Raw genomic sequence first — 22,387 nt, forward strand, 5'->3', positions numbered from 1 at the left:
GTAAACTGGTTCAATTTATTTTCCATGAATACCTGAACCTAGTACGAGGGGCTGAAAACGTCGCTGCCGATTAGAAAACGCTCCCAGACTCCAGAGCAGACCCAAACATCGAAGGAGGCCTAAACAGGAGACGAGGCTCGACAGACGCTCGAAGACGACCACTCAGTAGAGCGCAAATAACATAAGATGCACAGGTGTATTGGCTTTTATCGATACAGATCCAAAGAGTAAAACCAGCGGTAAACGTCTGTGGTGAGTGGACTGAAATGGCCAGCGTTGAGGGGCGCGCACGTCCGTTTTGCCGAGATGCGGGACTGAAGGCGCCGAAAAGGCCTGTATGGCACGTGGGGTAGGTTTTGCTGTGTTTTCTAGCCTGGTATACGGTGCTGGAGAGTGGGTGTTTTTCACGAACAACGTCGCGTAATCTGTGAAGGAGAAGGCTTTCGTCATGAAACGAAGAAAATGGTAGGGACTCCTTTCTGCTGAAAAGGCGGCATGCCAGCGAGGTTCGGCTCTCCAAGGTCTATATGCCACTACAGAAGAATGCAGATATACATCAGAAATACACCTATCAATATCTGTCGTGAGGACGAATACGAAAAGAACAATCCTTTTGAAAGTCGAAAGAAATGCGAGGATTCGTCTGCATAAATACTCCGGTGGAGTCCTCACTTTCCCTTGTGAACAGCAACTCATGACTAAGTTTCGTCTCTGTTCTTACTTGGTTCTTAGCTTGTTCGTCCTCTCTGAAGCATATGCATAGATGTACATACGCACTTCTGGAAGAAGTTATATATACATATATACCATTTCCCACGACCGTGAATACATGCATGAAGTTTCCTCTGTATGTCCAGTTGATACCCCTGCGGCGGATTCACTAAACACGATTCCTGTCCACGCGTACATGACCAAACTACGCAGATAAAGAGACACGTACCAACATCTGGACCACAACACATACGCGTATACGTTTCTGGAAAGCCGTAGGTATTTGCAGGTTTTCAGCGGATTTCACCTATAAATGGCTGTGTAGTTATATATATTTATAATAAGTCGTAACCTTGCTGACTCATATGAATCCAAATAATGGATCTAGATTGAGAGCGATTCCCTTCTCCCACATTTCTTCTACACACTGAAGAAACGCTTCGTCGTCTGACGAGAGCGAGACCGAAGGCAGAGAGAGACCCTGCTGCTCATGTTCTCTGCTATTCGTTTTTCGCTCTTCCCCTTCGCCCCGGTCTCCTGTTCGCCTTGCTGGAGCCTGTTTTTCTCCCCCAGTTTCGCTTCTGCTAGGCGCCTCTTCGCTCTCGAGTTCCGCCCCGCCTCCCTTCCTTGTCGGCAAGCCCCCGCTTGTTACCCAACCCCCGCAAGAAGAAATGCACGGAGACGTCACAGGAAGCACGGCGCTGGCTTCTTCTGGATCGTTTGAGTTTCCAGAGGGGAAGCAACAGAAGAAAGAGCAGACATCAACCAGGTCCGAGGCGCGGCGGCGAGAACGCGTAGCCTCCAGACGATGAAGACGCAGGAGCCACAACCTGAGGAGACAGGGACGCAAAGCGAGGGGGCAGCAATTGGAAAGTCGACAATCTCTCTGGAGGAAACGGATGTTATCGCGACGTATTTAAACAACGAAGCAATGTGAACAGAGAGCTCATTCGAAACAGACGAATACGAGAATACGTTGGATGGAAAGACACAGGAACGCCTCAAGGAGGAAGCAGGCAGATATGTACAATTCACACAAACGGCAGACAGGAACAGGAAAAAAAGGGAGAAGGCGCGACGAGGAACTCGCACACGAACGAACAAACACACAAACAATCGAACTCAGCATACTGGCCAAGAGGAAAAGACGACTCTTGACAAGCGGTCTAGCGCGCCCAGCATGCGAAAAAAAGAAAAACAAAACGGAAAAGCAGACGCGTCTCCCTTTCCTCCCTGGAGGGGCGCCTGTGGTCGGAGCACTCAGAATTGCGGCTAGGAATTCGAAAGCAGACATACAGATGAAACCGTACTAAACAAACACTGTCGAATATCTGTGTTTACCTATCCGCGACGGAAACGGACAGAACGGTCACGGCTGCCCTTGAGGAAAAAATTTATCCGGACCACCTCGCCGGCCACCAGCAGCCCCTGGACTTAGCGCTGCTCCTGTCCTACGGTTTCTCGTGTCTGCTTCCTTGTTTTCTCCTCTCTCTCTCTCTGCGTCTATTATTCCCGTCTCCTCTTTTCTTCGTCGACGAGTCTCTACCCTCAATATCTGTGTGTATAATTCTGTACTTCTCTTTTCTGCATTTGCTTCTTTGTTTTGTCTCCTGGTTCTCACCTCTTCGAATAGGGGCACTGTGTGACGCCTCGGAGGAGAACTCGGTCGAGCTCTCGCTCGAGGGCCTTCCTGCGCTTCCGCTGCGGGCCTGTCTCCTCCCGCCCCCCGGTGCCTCGTGTCTTCCGGGCGCGTGGGGGTCCACAGGCCTGGCTGGTTGGGCCCCGCTGGCCTCCGAAGCGCGCTTCGCCGGCAGACAAAGAATGCAAGAAAAGGAGAAGGACGTGAGCGTACAAGAAGAAGATTCCTTCCGTCGCCAGTGACGAGGTGGGAGACCAGCGAGAGAAGAAGCGAGAGGGGCATGCCCCGTAGGCAATCGAAAGTTGCGCGTCGTGGAAAGCAAACTCGAAGGCCGCGGTGAGGATTCTGCAGAAAGAAAGAGATAAGAAGAAACACCCTGTGGTGTATTGGAGTCTTCGAGATCTAAATTCATCCCACAAAGTTGGACTCTTAGCTGCAGAGGTCTGTGTACTTCAAATAATCACAGGTATCGCTCTCGCATGCAAAGGGAACTGGAGCCAGACGGCTGTTGACCATGGAACCGGAACAAATACGGCAGCTAAGGAAAGCACTACAAAGTCTAGAGGCGTCGAGTGCCAGCAGAGAGACCTTCAGTTGAAATTGAGAGGACCTAACAACGAAGCTACAACCTGCGACGCCGTCTTTCTTCGTGTTGATTCACGAGTCTCGTACATCAACTGCTTCCGTTCTCTACTCTGTGCCCCACACATCGCGCCTTTTTGCACGCCCGGTGACGCATCTTTTGATTGATCTTAGGACTCGTTTTCATGCAGGCGCAGTTCCGGGGTACCGAATCCACCGCCCTTTCGTTCTCCTTGTCCCCTTTCGATGTTCTGTTCGTTGTTCGATGCCTCCCGAAACAAGAAGGGCACTGTTTTGGCCGCCACGCAGCCCCGGCTAGAAAGGGGGCTCCCTCGGACCATCGAGCTGCAATGAATGGTCGGTGCTGTTCCACCACGGCGTCCTGCTACCTCGAGACTCCAGTGGTGCACTGGTGCCTTCACTCTCTGCATGCGTTTGACTTCGCGCTTGGGAAGGCAGCGGTTCTACAAGCTAGATCGAAAGATAAACAACCATCCAAGCGTTGGTTACGTACCCACAACCCCAGTGCCGTAGCTGCAAATGACGTGGTGACCTCCCGTGACACTGCAAAACATACAAAGGCACCTTCCTCCAGTAGTTCACCATGTTTACCACGTGGAGTGAGAGCCCGTGTGGTCAAAGAATGCCACTGTCCCCTGGGTCTTTGAGTTTCTTCCCGCAACTCACTTGAGGGAAGGGGCTCCTGTCAGCATTTCAGCGACAGCGAACGCCTCGAGCATCGCCATCGAGAAGGCACCTTCCGCCGTGGTTTCGAGTGCGCCTTTTTCCAACCGAAAAGGACTTTTCAACTCGACACAGCCTTCGTCTTCCGCCTCATCACCGGGGACGCCACTTTCGCGCTCGTCGTCGTCAGCAGTCTCCTCGTCTCCCTCCCTTGCCGCGCGCCCCTGCAATCCGTGCTTCACTTCTGTCCTTCTCGCTTGATCCCCCTCGCAGCGCATGCAGTCTGTCTTCGCCTTGTGGCCTCCTTCCTTCTGACCTGTCTCTGACTCTCTCCAGTCGTCCCCCCCAACTCGGACTCTCCTCTGCCTTCTTTCCACTCCGGGCTTGTCCTGCCCCCCGTTGTGCCTCGCCTCGTCTCCCTGACCGTCATGTCTTTCCTTTTGGGCTCCCTCCGGCGCGCACGCGTTCCCGCGAACAGACGGAGGTCCCGAGCTTCTTCTCCCCTTTAACCTGTCGCTGCTCACATGCGAGGTTCTCCCTTCTGGCTGCTTCATCGCGCTGCGCATGCGAGGCCACGGAGAGGAGACAATTCCGAAGAACGGGAAACGAAGAAGGTGAAGAAGGCGCTCGCGAACGTCGAACGCGTCGCTGTGTCGTCGCCGAAAGTGCTGCGGAAATCAGGCACAGCGAACAACAACGAAGAAGCGGGTTCAGAAACGCGACCTTCTGTGTCGTCCTGCTTCCTTTTTTTGCAGCCTAACAGTCACTGTCCCGTCCTGCCTCTTTGCTTGTCTTCACACGGAGAGGGAGCGCCCTTCGCTATTTCGGCTTCTCCACGGTTATGCTTCCGCCTGTCAGCGTTCCTCTCTGTGGAATTTTCCATCGTTGCTTCCTTCCGCGTCTCATCCCCGCTTGCGCCTCGGCTCCTGTCTGTCTAGGTTTCCGCCCCTCCATTTATCGCGGTCTTTCGCCAGCTTCGCGCGTCTCTGTTTCCCCCTTTCTTTCTTCAACACAGCTCGCGTCACCCATTTGAATGGGATGCTTCAAAAAAGATGCGCTTCTCTTTCTGTCGTTCTGTGGCCTCAGCTCGCCGGCTTCTCTCTCCCCGTCGTGTTCCGCTCGTCAGATCACCTGAATATACAGAGCGAGAAAAAGTCGATTTCGAGGAAAGAATACGAGAGCGAGTTCCGAAACGCGTGCGAAAACATCTTCTTCTCGTGGAATACCCTCCTCGTCGTCCAGCTCCTTTATCGCAGCTTCACGGTCAGCGCACTCCGCTTCGCGGCATGAACTTCCTCTGTTTCTTGTCCAGAAAGTAGAGATCCTCGAACACTGCTGTCCCAGAGCCACGAGGAGAGACAACATAAAAGTGAAGAAGAGCTCGAGACACCGCGCCTCTTCGCCACACAGGCGCGGCCCTGCCGCGGCGGCTCTGCATGCGCCAGTCACATTCCTTTCTGAAACCGCAACAAGAAATGGAAGATGAGGAGCTTGGCCGCCTTCGGCTTTCGCCTCTTTGCCCGCTTTCTCCGAGGCAAGGACGCAAAGGTCCTCGAGCGACTCCGCGCGAGGGAGCAAAGAGAACATGCGCGGAAACGCCGAACCTCTCAGGACCCGCCAAACAGCGCGGGCGGGCGAAGCCCAAGAAAGCGCCGCCGAGACGATGGCAAGGAGAAAGACACAAGAGTAGAAGGGGGACGAAAAAAGAGGGAACTCCTGAGCGGAAGACACGCATTCATCACACAAAACCGCGTCTCGACGTAGGTACGCAGATGGGCAGTTCAATCCTTGCGCGGATTGGACCTCCGTGACTCCTCAGAATAAGCAACTGGGTCCTCCGTTTGCAGGTTCTACCGTCCCCATGCAGAAGGCAAGCGCTCACGACATCGGTGGAAAGTCACAGGAACGGGTGAACGACTTGTCTTTTAAATAGAACGCCGATTCCCAAGCAGAACTCCGCGGCGCGATGCTGAACATGTGCACGCGCAACTCTGGGACGCCGCCACAACGCGGCTTTCTTCGCCTTGAAAGATCCACAAAAGATGCGCGCGTGGAGCTCGGTGGACAGAAGGAACTTGCCACGCATTCCAGTATCAGTAAAAACGATAAAGACAGAACGATTTTATATTCGATGGTACCGAATAGCAGCCCGAGCAATGAATGCGCGAGTTCAACGAGCACACAAGGTGGAACGGCAGATCAGTTTCGATGTCCGACGTGTGGCGGATCTCCCAAGTATGTGTAGGTCTTCTTATCCTTCGCATAGGGCATAACGGAAAGAGACGCTGGCGAGACACACGCCCTGCGTGGAACAAAGAACCCTGACACGATATCAGGTTCCCTCCGCTCTCGACTGTCTGTTGCCCTGGCTATTTTTGACTGCAAAAGCGCTGCTCCGGCTCAAGTCCTTCGACTCTGTGCCCCCATTCACACGCGTCAGAAAGTCACATGGCATCCAGAAAGTTGTATCTGGTTTTTTCGTTTCCCCCCTTCTTCCCTGCCCTCTCTCCGCCTCATGGTATCTTCTATTCCTTCCCTCTTTTGCATTCTTCTGTTCCTTCCAGCTCTCCTTCTCTCTTCTTTCCTGCTTCCGTCGTCGTCTTCCTCTCCTTTTCACTTCATTCTTAAACTGCGCGTTCTATCCGAAGCAACGTCGCTCCCTGGGGCGTGTACAGGCACTCATAAAGGCAGATGCGAGATTGACTTCTGCTCCATTGTTCATAGAGACGACGAGGGCGAATACACGCAACGACGTGACGTACGTACCTGCTCCTCACTGGTGAGAATCATGGCGGTCCTATCTGTGGCGAGAGAGTTCAGTTTTTCAGTCAGTTTTCGCTTGGCAGCCGCGAGACGCTTGCGAGCAAAGAAGCTCCTCTCCGTCCGCATGCCTCGCTCTCCCGCCCTTCCCAAGGGTCTCCAGTCTCCCTCAACCGGCTCGGCCCGACGGTCCGTCGCTCGAGCAGGGCCGCCTGCAGCGAGGAGAGGAGACAAATCCGCAAAGTTCTCTTCAGCCGCGCAACACGCGACGCCGAGAGCCCAGACGGAGAGGCCCCCACCTTCCCACGGAAGCAAGCGGGGCAGGGTGGAAGAGGAGACAGACGCCAGGGCCGGGAAGAGCCAGCAAAGCCCCGCCAGACTTCGGTCGAGCGGCGCGCGGAGAACGTCGTGTAGCAGCAGGGCTTCTTGAGGCGAGAGGGTGGAGACAAACGGGGACACCCCACACGCCGAAGGGACAGAAACGTCGGACACCTTCTGGGAAACGAGCTCCAGGTGCGCCCAAGACGCCGCCAACGGAAGATGGTGGGAGAAGGCGGAACAGCAGGTGAACATGACGTTCCGTGCAGATGACAACGGACACCGCTTTTCTTTCTCGCCGTTCCGCCTAGAGCGTGCGCAGTCCTCAGCCAAAGGACGACTCGCAGATATCGAGGACGGAGACAAAACAGAGAAGTTAGAGGAAACAGAGGAAGACGAGACGGGATGCTGGTGACCACAGCTTTGCTGAAAGGCTTCGTGGAACAGGGAGGAAGCGTAGGCGAGCCAGAGGCCCGGCGAAGCGGGGAAGAGCCGCAGAACTGTCTTGGTCACCCTGGAGACACAACACAAGCCTGGCACTTCATTTGCCTTAACAGGTGTTCAGTCAGCTGATGGTCGATGCCAAAGGCTTGCGCAACCCTCCCTTCGAAACGGAGGTCCTGTCAGCTCTCGGTCGCAACGGGGAGACGGGGCTGTTCATGATCGTCAGAACAACAGAAGTATGCACGACACGCAAAGAGAAACAACGAGTTTTCTGACTAAAACGCACACACGAGTCACCGGCACGAGTTTCCGACTCTCGAGAATTCATAAGAGTCTCCTGAGGGTAAGGGGTTCTCGCCTCATGGCTCCGACAACCAGAACAGGCGGTGGAGCGGCGGGCTCTGCCCTGACGTAAAAAATGAGTATTTCTACAGTTGCATCTCAGCAAGTATTTCTTGAATCCAGAATCCAAGCGGGCACAGCAGAACGTAAATCCGGTGAACCAAGACCTTCAAGATCTGAAGCCAGTTTAGAAATTCCAGCTTGTAAACCTGGGAAAGGTCCTTCTCTGCGAAACCATCCGTTTGTCCGAAAAGGCGGCCACTGTTATATAGGGCGAGCGACGCCACGAGGAAAGCAGACAAGAGGCTCCACAGATCGGAGACACGGGAGAAGAGAAGCACGCGGTGGAAGAGACAGGGAAAGGTGATGGCGTAGCGGAGGGGAATCTTAACAATAGGTGGAAACCCCCTGATGAAGCGGACCTCCCAGACTCACTTGGGATTTCGACAGGCTGCCATGACGCAGTAAGCCACCAGAGGATCTCCGGGAAGACACAGAAGAGCCTGAGGAGGGGCGAAAGCCAAGCGGACAACACAGACAAAAGGCAAGATGGCAGAAGCCCGGCAGGAACGGAGAAGCGGGAGTGCCGCTAAGAAGGGTGCGTTTGAGGTACAGAGCAACGCTCTGAAACAAGAGGCGCGGTTCTTGCGTAAATGAGGCGCAAGCACGCAGGCAACGGATCGATCACGTTCTGGAGGCTTTCTATAGGACTGTTGTTATCACGGGTTTTGGGAGCCAACGAAGCCTGCTGAGATGCTGGAAAGTGACCAGCGCATTTCAGAAGATGCGAAGTAAAATGTACGGCACGAAAGAACGGAGTGCGCACGCGTGACAAGAAAATGGTTTGCGAGTGTGGAAGCGGGAGAAAGCGAAAAGAAGGTAACGAGGAACCCCACAAGGTAGTCAAGGAAAGAGCACTGACAAAGATCCCTGGAGAAGACGAGCATGACGGTATGTGCGCCCAGCAGGAGAGCAGGAGAAAGGCGAGAGAACAGCAAAAGCGAACTGAAGAGGAAACGTGTACAACGGCAGGACGAAGACGGAGGAACCAGTGAGAGGTCGATTGAACGAGACCTCTTTGCGAGGTGGAAACACAAGGAGCACGCTGTCGTTGAGAGAAAACACAGGGCGCCTTTATAGAAGCAGTCATCGGAACGATGGCAAGCTCCGGCAAAGAAGAGTGTCGCAAAAGAGAGAGACGAAAATCCGGAGTCACCCTCTTCCAAGAGTGTGAGAAAAAGTCAAGAAGGCGTTTCTTTAATGCTCTGTAAACATTTGTTCAAGAAAATTATTTTTCGTAGATTTCTACAAAAGAAAATTTGATTTTAATTGTTTTAACTATAGTGAATGTAACGCCCTATTTATAAGAAGTAATGCTTTTGTGTGAGACGCGCGGACGGTATTCGAGACTCTTAATTCGCTCTCTTTCTTGTTTTAGTCCCTGGTGAACGCTGACATCCAGGACGCGGTCACTCTCGCTTTAAGCTCCTCCCCTGCTGGTCACATCTGCGTCACCTGGGAAGCGAGAAGGCCGACGAGCTGGGCGCGCGTTTGGCCTTCGCCTTCTCTCGGTGTGTTCTCGTCCAGCCTGTGTTGAGGCTGAGAAGCGTCAACGTCCCTGTCTTCTCTACCACCTGCACTGGCACCTGCCTCTGACGCTTTTGTTCTTCCGCCGTCTTCCGGGTCTCCTCCACTCTGCCGTCCGCATTCACGGCCGTTCGCTGGATCTTCTTCCATTCGTCTTCTCCCCTCGTGATCCTTCTTCTTCGCATGCATCCGGGCCACGGTGTCGCTCAGTCGCGCCTCGACACCCCTCCAGAGGCCGGTGAGCGTCGCCGCGAGCGTGGCGGCTTCCCCGTCTTCCATGAACGTGCTATCCGGCCACCAGGACCCAAACAGAGCGCCGGGGTTTCCCTCTTTGTTTCTTTTCCGCTTTGCCTTGTCCTGTTTCTTGAGATCCCCAGCCACACTCGCGGCCGCCTCCAAGCGGTGCACGTCTGCGCCGCTCTGAGGCTCGTCCGCGTCCTCTCGCCTCGGCGCACCGCCTGGGATCTCAGGCCAGGAGACAGTCGGAGACTCTGTCGTGGCGGGAGGCGCCGCAATCTTTGATGGGTCCTGAAGGAGATGGATGGTGAGAAGAAGCCGCACATCTACCGCCGCCTCTAGAGCTCGGACGGCTCGCGGATCGTTGGAACAGAATCTATGGAGGGAGGGGGAGGATAAGGCGTCCAAGGCCGACAGAAGTCGGTACCGTCGTTCTCTCTTTCTTCTCGCTTCATCGTTCTGCCTCTTGCATCCCTCCTCCCCCGCGGTCTCGGTCGCCTGGCAGGCAGCTTCTTCCCCTTCCTCCCGGCGGACACACAGGCGCCTGAGGAGTTCGCTATCGGACGCGACCCGCGCGGCCCCCTGCGATGTCCATGGGGCCTGCGGGATGGCCAAGGGGCTCTGCGGCGTGGCTCGCTCTGCCGAAGCCGGGAGCAGCTGCACAGCCTCTGTTTGGTCCTTCACCTCGTCAGGGGTCCCTGCATTTCCTGGCCACCACGTGAGAGCCTCAGACGCCTCTTCTGCGGCGAGAAACCAGGCGAACAGAGACGCGGTCTCTGGGTTGCGTTGCGTCTTGAGGAAGAAGGTGAGAAGGCCCTCGGCGGATGCTCTCGCCTCTCCGCCGCAGCTCGAACCCCCAGAAAGCCGCAGGCGTCGAGGAGAAATCGCCTGAATTGTTTTTCTCTGCGCCTCTTCCCCCAGAAAGGAAAAGGCGCGCGCATACGCCTCGTACAGGCTCCGGCGCTCGTCCTTCACCCACTCGTCCACGGCCTCGCAGAGCCGCAAGCCCTCGGAGCCGTCTGCGCCTTTCTCTAAAGGAGACAGAGAGCCACGCATCATGGTCGCGAGCTGCAACGTCGAGTGCAGCAGGTAGCCCGAACACGGATCGCCAAAGTGGAGGTTGTGGGGAGACGCGAAGGCGAGCTGAACGGGTGTTGACAACAAAAGCACACAAACACACACCAACGTTCTGGACAGGGGCTGAATACAACATCAAACACAACAGCGTTCTAAACACAGGCTCAGTCCTAAAAAATGCACAAATGTTGCTTCCAGTTTCGAGGTCGTCGCCTTCCCTTTGCGCCCGACACTTGCGCGTTCTTTTTCAAATCTATGCGTTTCCTCGGAGCCCGCGAAACTCGGCATTCCTCCCACGCGTCCCCCACTCACTTCAAGTTGCTGGAGGCCCATGCGGCTCCCGGGCCCGAGGCGCGACGCGTAGACTTCGACGTGGAGGAAGGCTTGGAGCAGTCGAACGGCAAATGCCTGATGTCCGCCGCGAAGCTCACAGGGCACCAGTCCCCCCAGGAGAAGCTGGAGGCGACAGTCGGGCGCTGGAGCGTTTCCGGTTCCGGGCTCCGTGCAGACATTGCGCTGCATCTCCGCTTTGCTCTTCGCTCCTGCTTCCGTTTGTCTTTGCATTCCTGCCTCCACGTTTCCACTGACGGCGCCGCGTCTCTCGAGTAGGTCGACGAGGTCGCCTGCGAGGGCTCGAGACGCCGAGAAAGAAAAGTGGTCGAAAATACCCACAGCTGACAAAAAGTGCTCTACCCAGAGTCGTCCTTCCCACCGGTCCGTTGACGCCCAGTCTGGCGAAACTAGAGACCGCTGTTCCACCGGCGAGGCAGAATCCGATTCCCCCTCCTGGGGCGAAAGGCCCTGGGCTTGTGCGGTGTGGGATTCGCATGTGGCTTCTCGCCGGCCCTCGAGGTCCCCGTGAGAAGTGTCGAAAGGCCGAGGTTTCTTCTGCGCGTTGGCGGCCGAAAGCTGCAACAGAGCGCGGCGCCAGATAAAGAGCGCATGCGCAGGTTGGTCATATAGCGACGAAAGGGAGAGAAACAGAAAGAGAAGCTGCAAGCTGTGGGGCGCCTCCTGGCGGGCTCGCCCGAGCAGGGCGAGTTGCCGCTTGCCTGCTTCGACAGAGAGGGAGGCAGTTCGCGCTTTCGTGAAGAACAGGAAGAGGGGTTCACAGCGAACCAGAGAAATCCAGTTCCGTGCATCGCCTCGCATGCGGCGGCACCGCAGGTGCAGACGCTGGCGGAGCTGCTGCACCTGAAAAGCGGCTTCCATCTCTCCACCGGAGAAGGCCGAAGACGGAACTTGAGAAATTTCGCCTTTGCGCCGTTCTTCGTCTCTCCCAGAGAAAGGCGTTCCTTCCACATCGAACGTCACATCAACGTGGTACATCTCCGCAGGGGCTTCTGCATCTTCCGCGCCTCCATCTTCTCCGATTTCGGTTTCGGCTTTTCTCGCCGCTGGGCGTTGTTTTCTCAGCCGTCGCCACTGAGAGTCTAGAGCGCCCAGCGAATGCGGAGGTGGCCTCTCAGACGAACCTCCACTCCGGAGTGTGGGGAGAAGAATGGCGGGAGATGCAGGCGACCACGAGAGAGAAAAGAAATTCCGAAGGCTGGGGCGACCACTGGCTCGCGAGAGCTGAGAAAGGACGGCCGAAGAAGAAACCGAAGAGCGACAGACCACAAACGGGATCCTGGGGACGCAGCGACCATAAAAGTGCAAAACAACCGACGCGTCTGTAGAAAACGAACCGAACAAGCCTTGCTATCCGTACATGGGGTCGTTGCAATCCACGACCGCGAACACATCGAAGAATCTCACAATCGCGATTCGCGCCATGAACATGTATAGACACGTGTAGATAGACAGATATAGAAAGCTAGATAGATAGAATAATGCGAAGTACACGAAGTCGCCGATCCTAAGGCGCGGCAGCGAATGTTCCTGGTAGAGGTGACCTTCCAAACACAACTAGATGTGTGCCCCCGGTTGTCACATGTGTTTTTCTAACTCGAGAGGAGTCGCACATTCAACACGTGATGGTTTGAGTGTATTTGAATAGAAAAATCCTCACGGCCACTGTCGATTTCAGTATAAGGTATAGGTTTCGCCTTGTCACGTTTATGTAGAACATACGTAGTGGCCGCAGAAAAGTCGTTTTTTCTTTGAATTGCATCCCCTGCTGTCTCTACCCTTACGCAGTTGTGGTATTTACGCGTTGCTTCACCCTCTACAGAAACTCTGAAGAGGTGGACTCGAAGAAGCCGTAGCGAGCCGTGGCGTCGACACCAACACAATGTCGAATGCTGTTCCGGCCCGACAGACTCCAAATACGTGGAAGTGACAGCGAGGGTGAATGCGTAAAGCTTTACATTTACCACAGGGGAGCCGCTCTCAAAAGGGAGCGTGTAGAGACCGCCTAGGTATGGACGCAGGCACGCAGCCCCAACAGGGGACGTCCCAGGGCAAGAGACCCCCGTGAAGCCGCGGCACGAATCACGTAGAGAGCCGCCGATTGCGGAACGAAGTGTCACTTTTACGTGCGATCTTCTTGTTTCCTGTCGCACTTGAAGAACAAACAAAACCTGTCTTTCTAAGTTATGCGTTTCGCAGGGCATTGTTTATCCGCTTTGGATGCAAACCGTTGTTTACCTCTCGTAGAACGGCAGGCCGTCGTCGCGAGCTGCAGTTGTCGGTCGCTTGGTCTCGCCCTCGATAGTCTGCTGGCTTCCTCTCTTTTTCCACTCTTTCGCTGTCTTCTTTCGAGACTCCGCATCGCCTCTGTAGTCAGTGAGCGTGAAGGAAAATAAACGGAGGACGGGACCCTCTTCCTCCTCTTCATCAGTCTCGTTCCCTCGTTTGCCCGTCCTCTGTCTGTACTCCAAGGAACCAGCAGCCAACAACTCGGTTCCTTCTTTCTTCTTTTTGTCGCGTTTCTCGAGCTCAGACAGTCGAGACTCCTGACGTGCACCACGGTGTTCCACCCCCTCTCCGTCTTCGGGCTCCTCAAAAAAGGCTCCTTTCCCCCGTTCCGTTCCTGGCCTCTTCCCCTTCTCGCTGTACACTGCGGTCCTTGTGGGGTGCAAAAAGTCAGCGAGCTTATCGAAGTCTTCTGCAGAGAAGATGGAGGAAGGCGGCGGCATGATGCTGTCGAAGTCCGCATCCTCAAATGCGCTCAGGTCCGCACGCTGTTGCCTTCGTGACCGCTTCTTTACTGTCTCTTCATCATTCCCCAGAAGCAATTTCATTTCTAAGAGACTCTGCTCCTCCGCGTTCCTTCGTTCTTTCCCTTCGTCCTCTCGATGCAGCGCAGAGCGATCCGCCACCACCTTGGCGTCATTTTCTCCGCTTTCCAGACCCAGGCCGCTGGCCCCCGCAGCGCTAGAGCTCAAGGAGCAGTCCCCGCTACTGCGAAGAAGCGCAACGTCGAAGCTGCGCCCTACCATCAGCCAGTTGGGCCTCGGGTGACCCTCCGAGCGTTCTTCAGCAACTTCCGAAGACTGGAAGACCTCCGTGATGGCGGATGTTGCCTCACAAGCAAAGAACGCAGACGAGCACCCCTCACCTGGCGCCTGGTGGAAGTGAGGCATCGACGAAGATGCTGATCGTTCTTCGGGTTCAAGACCAGACGCACAGAGGGTGGGAAAAGAGGTCACCGTGGAAGACAGGGAACCAGCGCCTGTCCCCACAGCTCGTCTTGAAGTGATCCTTGCACGATTCACGGCTCTCTGCTCCGCAGCTGACAGAGCGTAGGCCGGAAATGCAGCGGAGTCTTCACCATCTCCATCTGAGTGAGTTTCGACGCGGCACGGCGTCGCAGCTTCGCAACTCGTCTTGTCTGTCGAGCCGAACGCAGACGAAAACGAAGCGGACCTTTCCGCCCCTCTGGTGGGTGTCAAACTGCGAACTGGCCTTCGCACATCTTCACCCTCGTCGTCTGAACAAAGGTCAATCAGAACAGGCGACTGCGGCGCAGGCGAGGAGGGGGAGGAAGAGAAAGCACGTTCGTTCTTCGCTTTCTCGACGCCTTCGCGCGTCCAGTCAGTGGGGCTTCGGATTCGACGCCCACGTCCGGACGGCGAACGAAAGAGTTTTCTTGTTTTCTCCTTCTTCCTCTTCTTCGGTCGCGGAGGCGAGGGCGAAGAAGCAGAAACGGGCAAAGGAGACCGGCGATCGGCGCCTTCTTCCCGCCTTGGCCTGCGAGTGGTGAAAAGCATGACAGTGACCCGAGGGGAAAAGAGCACTCTTTTCACGCGGTTGGAACAAGCAGCAAGGGATTCGAAAGGGAGGAAATGGAAATGGGGAAAGTTCCACAAGCATCGCGTCCGCCTGTTCGCCTTTTCCTTCGTCATGCACTTTCTTCGTGGCATGCAGGCTGGAAGGGGGCCTCCTCAAAACCCCTAGGCTCCTACCTCTCCAGCGAGACTAGACTTCACTGTCAATCCGACTGCGCAGGCACCCGCGCGCGGCCCTGTACATTGTCGGTCGGGAAAATGACAATGAATCCCCCTAGGTTGTCGCTTTCTACTTCAGTATCGGACATGAAGGTGCCGAAGGAATGACCCTTCTGCCCACATCGCTCCCGGGATGCGAGAGAAGCATCCAGGTGACGCCGCAGAAGAATGAAAGAAAAACCTGGAATCTCAGTGTCTCTGTCCCATGGAAAACACCAGTCGCTTTGGTGAGTCTTGTGCGACGAAACAATGGCAAGGTGAACTCTCTATCCCGGGAGAAAGAGGGAGGCTCAGGAGCAGCATTTTCTCGAAGACGAACGCCTTGAAAATGGGTAGGGGATTAAATCTCTTCTTCGCAGAAACCCAAAATAATGCAGTCGGCAGGTGAAACTCAGGGATGAAGTGCGTGTCCATTCTGGTCCGGAGATACAGCGAAAAACGACCGGAAAACAATAGTGTGTAACTTAGAAGGCGCCCAGCGGGAAACCCGCGAAGCACACGCGTGTAGTCATCTTTTGCGAACGGAACCTGTTTGACTCACAGCCGGCTTAACAGTAGAGGGCGGCCACAAAAAAAAATTGAAGGGACTCTCTGTTACAGCCTAACGAACGTGAAGCGGCAGCAAGCTTCCCGGTAGAAAATGCGCTGATCCTCATTTGCTTCACGATGGAAAAAGAGTGCTGAATGTGAACTGCATCTGAAAACGAGACACTGATCGGCATGCTAGAGGTGACTCGAGTAGTCCCCGACCTCCCCTTTTTGACTCTGAAAGCACGTGGATGCGAGACAAACTTTCAAAGACATTCTGAAGGAACAACTGGAACGCAAGAAAATTTCGTTTCATTCCGGAGAGATTCCTCTTTTAGCAAGTAGATGCTAAGTGTCCCTGTCATGCAGTATCGCATGCACGGTTGCGCGCAGCGGCGAAGTGACGCGGCCGTTCGACAGAAGAAAATACTTCCTGCTTGCAAGCAACACCCTGCAAGCAATCACCAATAGGTTATTTCCTTGCGAAAGCAACGCAGGAGAGACCAGATCATGTCCGCAGTCGTCTTCGTGCAACTAACAACAGGCAACTAACGGTCATCCCCATACTCCTGCTCTCGGGTTCGGACCGTGTTTTTAGTCGGAACAGTTCCGTTGCTGTAGCTAGACTCTGCCCACCACTAGCGAAGGAGTTGGTGGAATGCTGGTTTAGTCCTACTCGTCTGGCAGTTCCGTTTACTTACGCTAAGCACATCGCTCTGGAGGTAAATGTCATCTCGAGTTAAATGTGTAGTCATGTAGCTACCCTGAGAAGAATAACTGGAGTTCCCTTCCGTTGGAGATTTCCTTTGAGTGGTGTTGATGTAACTTCTGTTGCATGAAGGAAAATCTGCGATGCCGGGTGCTCATCGCTCTACGCGCGTCGTACCCACACGTAGGCACGAGCTATCAAATAGCATTGCTTCCGCTAGCCGCATGATGCGCTGTAACTTGTGTGAATGGTCTAGCTCAGAGGTTGGGAGACTGAGCCCTGTTGTTGCAATCAGGAAACACAGGCCGTGGATCAAGGTTTAGTCAATCAGCAATTATCAGCTGTTTTGGCTTGGCTGAAAACGGATGCTCTTCTCTGTACATCTGAAGACCACCATATTAACAGAAATACCTCGTATGCTCCTTCGTAAAATCTATTGTGCAGGGCTTCTTGATGACTCTTAAAAAAGCAAAAGTAACTCTCTGAGACCGCGAAACGATCACAGTTCAGATTGGTGGCCGCGCGTAGATGCCACAGGCATTGCTGGTCACTAAATCTCCAGAACGGACCATGCGGTCGCAAAGGGAATGAGGTAACATGATCAAGATCGGCCGGTGTTAAAAAGAAATGTGAAGAGAAAACTGCGTGTGCGAGTGCTGATGTGACCGATTGCCGAACAGAGTAACTTGATGAGGGTAACTAACAATTTCTCATGCGTGTGTTTCTAAGATATTCTTCAGTTCTAAATGGTTTGCAAAGTGTCACGAAGTCCCAGCGTCCCATGCATCGCGCTAACCAGACGTGAGCTGACATCATCAAGCCTCTCTCTGGTGTAGCGTCTCGATTTGAGAAGCTGAAAACACAAAGGAAAGGAATATTTCGACAAATCGAACAGCATTCGTAATGCCCACTAAAGGAGAGACACCGTTGACGACAGATGGCGGGACATTCAAGTGACGTGCAAATGACTGCCTCACATAAGCCCTCGTTTCGTCCGGAGCTCACGCTAAGACCAACAGAAAGCCTCTTAATCAGTATGCTAGCGTTTTCGACACATCAGAGCTTCTCCGATACTCTGGAAGCCGATGCAGGCAAAGGGGCAAAAAATGACACACCACTGGAGACTAGAATGATCCCTCCGTGAAGTAGTGAATACTTATTCAGCATCAATCATAAAAGAAATTGGAGAGATGTTCGACTGGCACATTCCTCAAACGAACCAACTGGGTGCGCCGGGTTAGGTTTCTTGTCGGACAGTCACTCGCGATTCTCTTATTCAGGTTCGCGAAGTCTGACGAACATTCTGGGAATCGTCAAACTGTTCTCTTTATAAACGGGGACAGAAGCTATCCGGTACTTCCAATTTCACTGGTGACCGCCAAGCGTCTTGGAGTGTGCCGACACATGTAAGCAAAAGTCGAACGGTGAGGAATCTAAAGGTCCACTTGCGAGAAAAGTGTCTTTTTTTATTGACCGAGCACCCGTAGGCACAAACGTAACCGGATCTACCCTCACCTTATCGCACGAAAACAGGGGCTACTTGTCTCTAGCTCGTCGTCGTTGTGTGGCCGGTCCGTCCACTAGCCCTCCCTAACTGCGCAACGGTGGTGATACGTGTCAAGGACCAATGCCATCGAACGCTTTTTACCTCAGCATTGGATTCTATGACACTTCCTGCTTCGCCGTTATTTTTGGTAAATCCACATCGAGTGCAACCATGGTATCCTAGAGCCATTCCTCTGGCACTGAGTGCCCCATCGATTTACTATGTTTCCCGGTGCATGCAGCCATGGGGAATCGAGAACAGCCGCCCGCCTTGCTTAGGTAAAGCCATGGCTAGCTCGTACGGTGATGGAACTTAGTAACTGTTTGTGCCAAACACGTCCGCCACAGTGCTCAGGATGTCGTTTCTGTGGGCTGACCATGAAGCGATCTAATCACTTCTCACCCTTTGTGCGCCCTCATCCAGTCCAAATTTCCCCGTCTGTTGATGCCGTCTCTATAACGAGAGGTGTCGCTGCCCAACAACCAGGCACCCACTGTCCCTTCGTCAATTCTTTTACCTCTCAATCCCTTATAAGACCCACTGCAGCATAAAGATTACATGCCTCACTGAAGCAGTCCCACTGAGTTTTCTCGTGAAAGAGTGTGACCGTCTACCGGCATCCGTGCCCTCGCACGTTTTGCTGCGCTCCAAGACTTCAGAGCGTCCTACCAGACCTCTAGTTACAATGTCTACAGGCGAAGACGACCTTTTAATGGGGGCTTCTTCCCCTTCAGGGGTCTTTGGCCGAGTCGGTTCAAGGGGAGCAGAGCAGAGCCCTTTGTTGCCAGAGGTCGAAAGACGGAAATCGAAGATGCTGCTTTCTGTCCAGGCTGATGTTGGCAAGGGTTTCGTCTTCGCTATGCGCCTTTCAAAATGGTATCTCTTTTACTGCACCTTGATGGCTCTGGCAACTCTGAGCTTAGTCATCTACATGATCGTCGACGTTCATGTGGTAAGCCAGAGCGGGACTAAAACTCGGAGGGAGTCTCAACACGCGTGCATTCTATGCGTTTTGTATCACAGGGAACGTGTTTCGAGTTTATTTGGGGTAGACTGCCTGGGCCCTTGAAAAAGGGAACATCAGTCAGCTGGGTCATATGCAGTTTCAACAGTGTCCGTGCCTTCAATCAAAGTCTTTATTTACTTTTTCGGTGTCCCACTGGGTCAAATCATCGTGCTTAGTATCTCTCTGCTGCAACACCAGTCTCACCGCCATTGGTGTTTCGTTAACACTTTGATGACATAAATACTAATAAAAATCGCCGATTTGGTGGATTTACATAACGTGCTAGGGAATACAACTGAATCATGGCCCGAATGGTTACCATCGTGCAAAACGAAGGCATGCTGTGAATCTGAACGCTCTCATGACGTTTCCTTGACCCCGTTACGACATCCAAAAAAATATCATCTGTTTGTGAGCCTCCATTTCTCGACCAAATATCTGTCCAAAACACAACACGAAAGCTCTCCACAATGTGAGGTTGTCAGAGTAGCCGAAGCGGAGGAATCTACCAGGTTCGGTTTCGATGTGCACGCGTCCTGGTATGTGCTGCCGGTCCCTTGAAACGCCTGACCAGCGTTCCGAATGTCAGGATCCCCTCAGATGTGAGCCACCTCATTGGAATTTTCTCTTGTCTCTGCTTGTTGCTTCAGAAAGGAAATGTGATGCCCATTTGGGCAGTCGTGGTCGATGGGGTCATTACGGTGACTCTCTGCGTCGAGACTGCCCTGGATATTCACTTCATTGGACAGGTGAACTTTTTAATTGCCCCAGAGTGTAGCTTTGTGCGGGGCGTTGTTCATGTCCACAGTTTTCTTTCATGAGCAGCGAAGACCCAACTGTGATGGAATATGTATCTAATGATTGAGAGCCTGGTGTTGACACCCACCACCTGCATTTCCCTATTCAGTGGCACAAGAGACATGCTTTGACCAGATGCTGTGCGACGGATTTGACTCGCTTTGCGTTGTTGTCCCGCAGTTAGGCCAACCACACGATCAGCTGTTATGTGTATTTCGTTCAGCGATTCTGGGGGAGCGGATGGCACGTCTTCGACTTCGCCGTGGCCTTGACAAGCTTCGTTAGTTGGGTTCTGCTGCTGTTGGAAGTGGTGAGATCGCTTAGCCTGTTTTGGGGGTTTTCGACCGTTCTTGCAGGTTTTCAGTGCGTGCTACGATCGCTCATCTCGGCCAAGCACGGTGTTATAGCGATATTGCCTTTGAAGGGTACCAGCAGCGGTCCTGCACGAGATGCCGAGCTTCCCATCAGCAAATTTGTCAGCTGGTTTCTACTGCGTGAGAAGGCCGCCCATCTGAAGACACGCTTTCGAAGTTGTGGTCTTCGTATCCGAGAGGTGGATACAGCGGTGAGTGTGTTTGTGGTGGTGCGGCGTCTGACACTGAGCGGTGTCTTTTGTTACAACTTTGTGTGCCTATAGGTCGGCGTGATCAGAAATTTCGATCAGTTCGTCACCATCATTTTGCTCACCTGCCGTTACACTGCACAAGCAATCAGGTAGGTTAATTTCGGAGTAGTGATGCACCTTTGTCGTCGGTGTTTATGGTTACCAGCCTCTTGTGTGAAGGACCGCGATTTCGCCGTCGTAGCTCGTTTATTCGGTTTCGTGTTGCAGTCACTGGCTTATCTCCCACCGTATTTAAGCGTCCCGTCTTTTTATTGGGACATCGCTGCTTCCATATCATCTCAGCCTTCAGATATATGCGCCTATGGCGTCACTCTTAACCCCTTCAAAAGAACGATGCTTCAACATGTGGGCCTGTTAGCCAACCAGCGCCGTCAGTCATCCAAAAAAACGGTGTCTTGGTTCCAGTGTAGAGTGGAGTTTGTGTCACTTTGTGACGCGTGCCCAAACAGCGGAATCCCTTTGATTCGGCTCCCATTTTCGCTTTTTTTGCTATTGCAGAATCGTCCGCTTCATCCGCACGGGCGCCGAGGCACAAGACGCGCAGACTGCTGTTGAAGAACAGCCGATTGTTTTCGATTCCCACGCAGCCAGTGCCGCGCGTGCATTCGGCGATGAATTCGGACCAAACGACTCGCAGCATGTCCGGGTTGATGCCATGTGATCTAGCGATGTCAGGCCGACCGAGAGAGCATAACTGAAGTCACTTTCATTGCTCAACAAGTTCACGGAGCTGTGAAATCATTCAACAAGCGAAAATGTCTCTATCCTGACGCACCAGGAGTTCATGAAGTTGACTTATTTAGGTGCACTTGGCCAGTGGTGCAAGGTAACTAGCCGCTCTGGGAGGTGTTGAATGGAAGATGGGCCTGCAGATACAGACCCCGACGCGGCGATCAGCATAATGTGGTCGCACGCACCACCGTCTGCGGCTTCCTGGTGCCCCCAGTCCAAGATGCCAAACCAGCCCGTTCATGTAGGAAGGAGACATAAGCACACTGAGTCTGCCCACATCTAGCCTACGGCTCTCCATGCGTGGTTAAGGACTAAGAACCTATCCGGTTTCCTGGATCGCGATCAATGTCGAAAGCCGACGCTGCATCGTCTACAGACTACGTCGGTCTGTGTTAGTCGCTAACAAATGCATGCAGAGCTGACATACGGGCTAGTTGTCACTGTCATTCAATTCTACCGGAAAGGATGGGTCTATTTAGCAACAGTTAGTTGGGTTAACTGTGCATGCGCAAAGGGAGCACCAGAAGAGTTCGATATTTGTCTTGTGGGCAGACGATTTGAATAACACAACGGTGGCGTGGAATTTTCTATCCGGCGTAACAAGACGTCATCCCAGCCGAACCACTAGGCAGGTCGAACGAAGGATGACTTCACCCAGGCTACAAGCGTTCGCAGGCTGCTTTTCTGTGGATCCTTAAAAGGGGCAGTTATTTCATCCAAATGGGAGCACCATCATTTTTTCCATCCGCACACTGCGGGGTGAAATCGGGGTCAAGGGCTACATGTGAGTGCATCTCATTGTATATACATTATGAAATGTGTGTTCCTTTTTGCATGAGAAATGAAGTTCAAGTGATGGTGCTGCAGAGCTTTCCCACGGTTTTTGTTGCAGTGGACGTCCGCGGCTGAGGAAGAGTACAATGCAAAGATCTACTCTCCTGTACAGTGTCATACGAATAATGGAAGTGTGATGTGGGGGTCCTTTTGCTTTCCGAATGCTCCCTCGTCATACGGTGGCAAATTCCAGTCTACATTTGGTAAAGGTGCAGCCAATGCAAGGCGTCAGGCCCTTCGGCGTGTGTAAACAGTTCTTTACACGGTTTGGCCAAGTAAGTTGGTCAGGCAGATTTAACTAACGGTTGCGCAAGAGGATACCCGCGAGTCGATTGCTGCTCACGTAATTATCATTGGCTAACAGTGAAAGCTCTGTGGCAGTTTAATTTCCGATTTGAGCGAAGATTTTGGGTACAACTGAAATAGCGGCTGTTTCGCGGCATATGCACCGTGACGTGTAACATAAGTAATACACTGGTAGCATCCTGTGCAACCCACCCGCTCATATTGCTAGCACACAGACTGAAACAAGAACCCGCGTCACAGTAACTCAGTAACTCATTTATCACTACACTGTCTGTCAGTCTCTTTCACCCTGGTTGCACAGGCCGCCACATTATAAACCTGTCGCTGTGGGTTTCACTTTACGGCCGCCTGCTGAACATACAATTTTGACAAGCCGATACAGCTCAGCCCTTTCATCAGGATCTACAGGGAGCTGTAGTGTTGCAGTGAACGACGAATATGTGGGATATATAGGCTGTCAAAATCGTGGTTTCATCTGCCCGATACCTGAATGGACCATGGTACACATATTAATTTCTTGCCCTTTCGCGT

The 22,387-nt window shown here is 53.4% G+C and overlaps 2 protein-coding genes across 2 annotated transcripts; one reads left to right on the forward strand and one right to left on the reverse strand.

Moving 5' to 3' along the window:
- Positions 1–463: 463 nt before the first annotated feature.
- TGME49_253615 (hypothetical protein) lies at positions 464–14,535 on the reverse strand (the record flags this gene model as incomplete). The annotated part of the gene is made up of 9 exons (XM_018781016.1): positions 464–1,541; positions 2,333–2,695; positions 3,620–4,284; positions 4,748–5,332; positions 6,383–7,208; positions 7,916–7,983; positions 8,996–10,447; positions 10,694–12,011; positions 12,971–14,535. 9 exons carry the CDS (start codon positions 14,533–14,535, stop codon positions 1,073–1,075), a joined length of 7,311 nt encoding a protein of 2,436 aa, XP_018638175.1. The 3' UTR covers positions 464–1,072.
- Positions 14,536–17,795: 3,260 nt separating this feature from the next.
- TGME49_253640 (hypothetical protein) lies at positions 17,796–22,217 on the forward strand. Its single transcript, XM_002369379.2, has 5 exons — positions 17,796–18,507; positions 19,212–19,310; positions 19,583–19,669; positions 19,997–20,073; positions 20,483–22,217. Exons 1-5 carry the CDS (start codon positions 18,241–18,243, stop codon positions 20,643–20,645), a joined length of 693 nt encoding a protein of 230 aa, XP_002369420.1. The 5' UTR covers positions 17,796–18,240; the 3' UTR covers positions 20,646–22,217.
- Positions 22,218–22,387: the final 170 nt, after the last annotated feature.

Source organism: Toxoplasma gondii, chromosome III, assembly GCF_000006565.2.
Source record: "Toxoplasma gondii ME49 chromosome III, whole genome shotgun sequence".
In the NCBI taxonomy this organism is placed as follows: domain Eukaryota; phylum Apicomplexa; class Conoidasida; order Eucoccidiorida; family Sarcocystidae; genus Toxoplasma; species Toxoplasma gondii.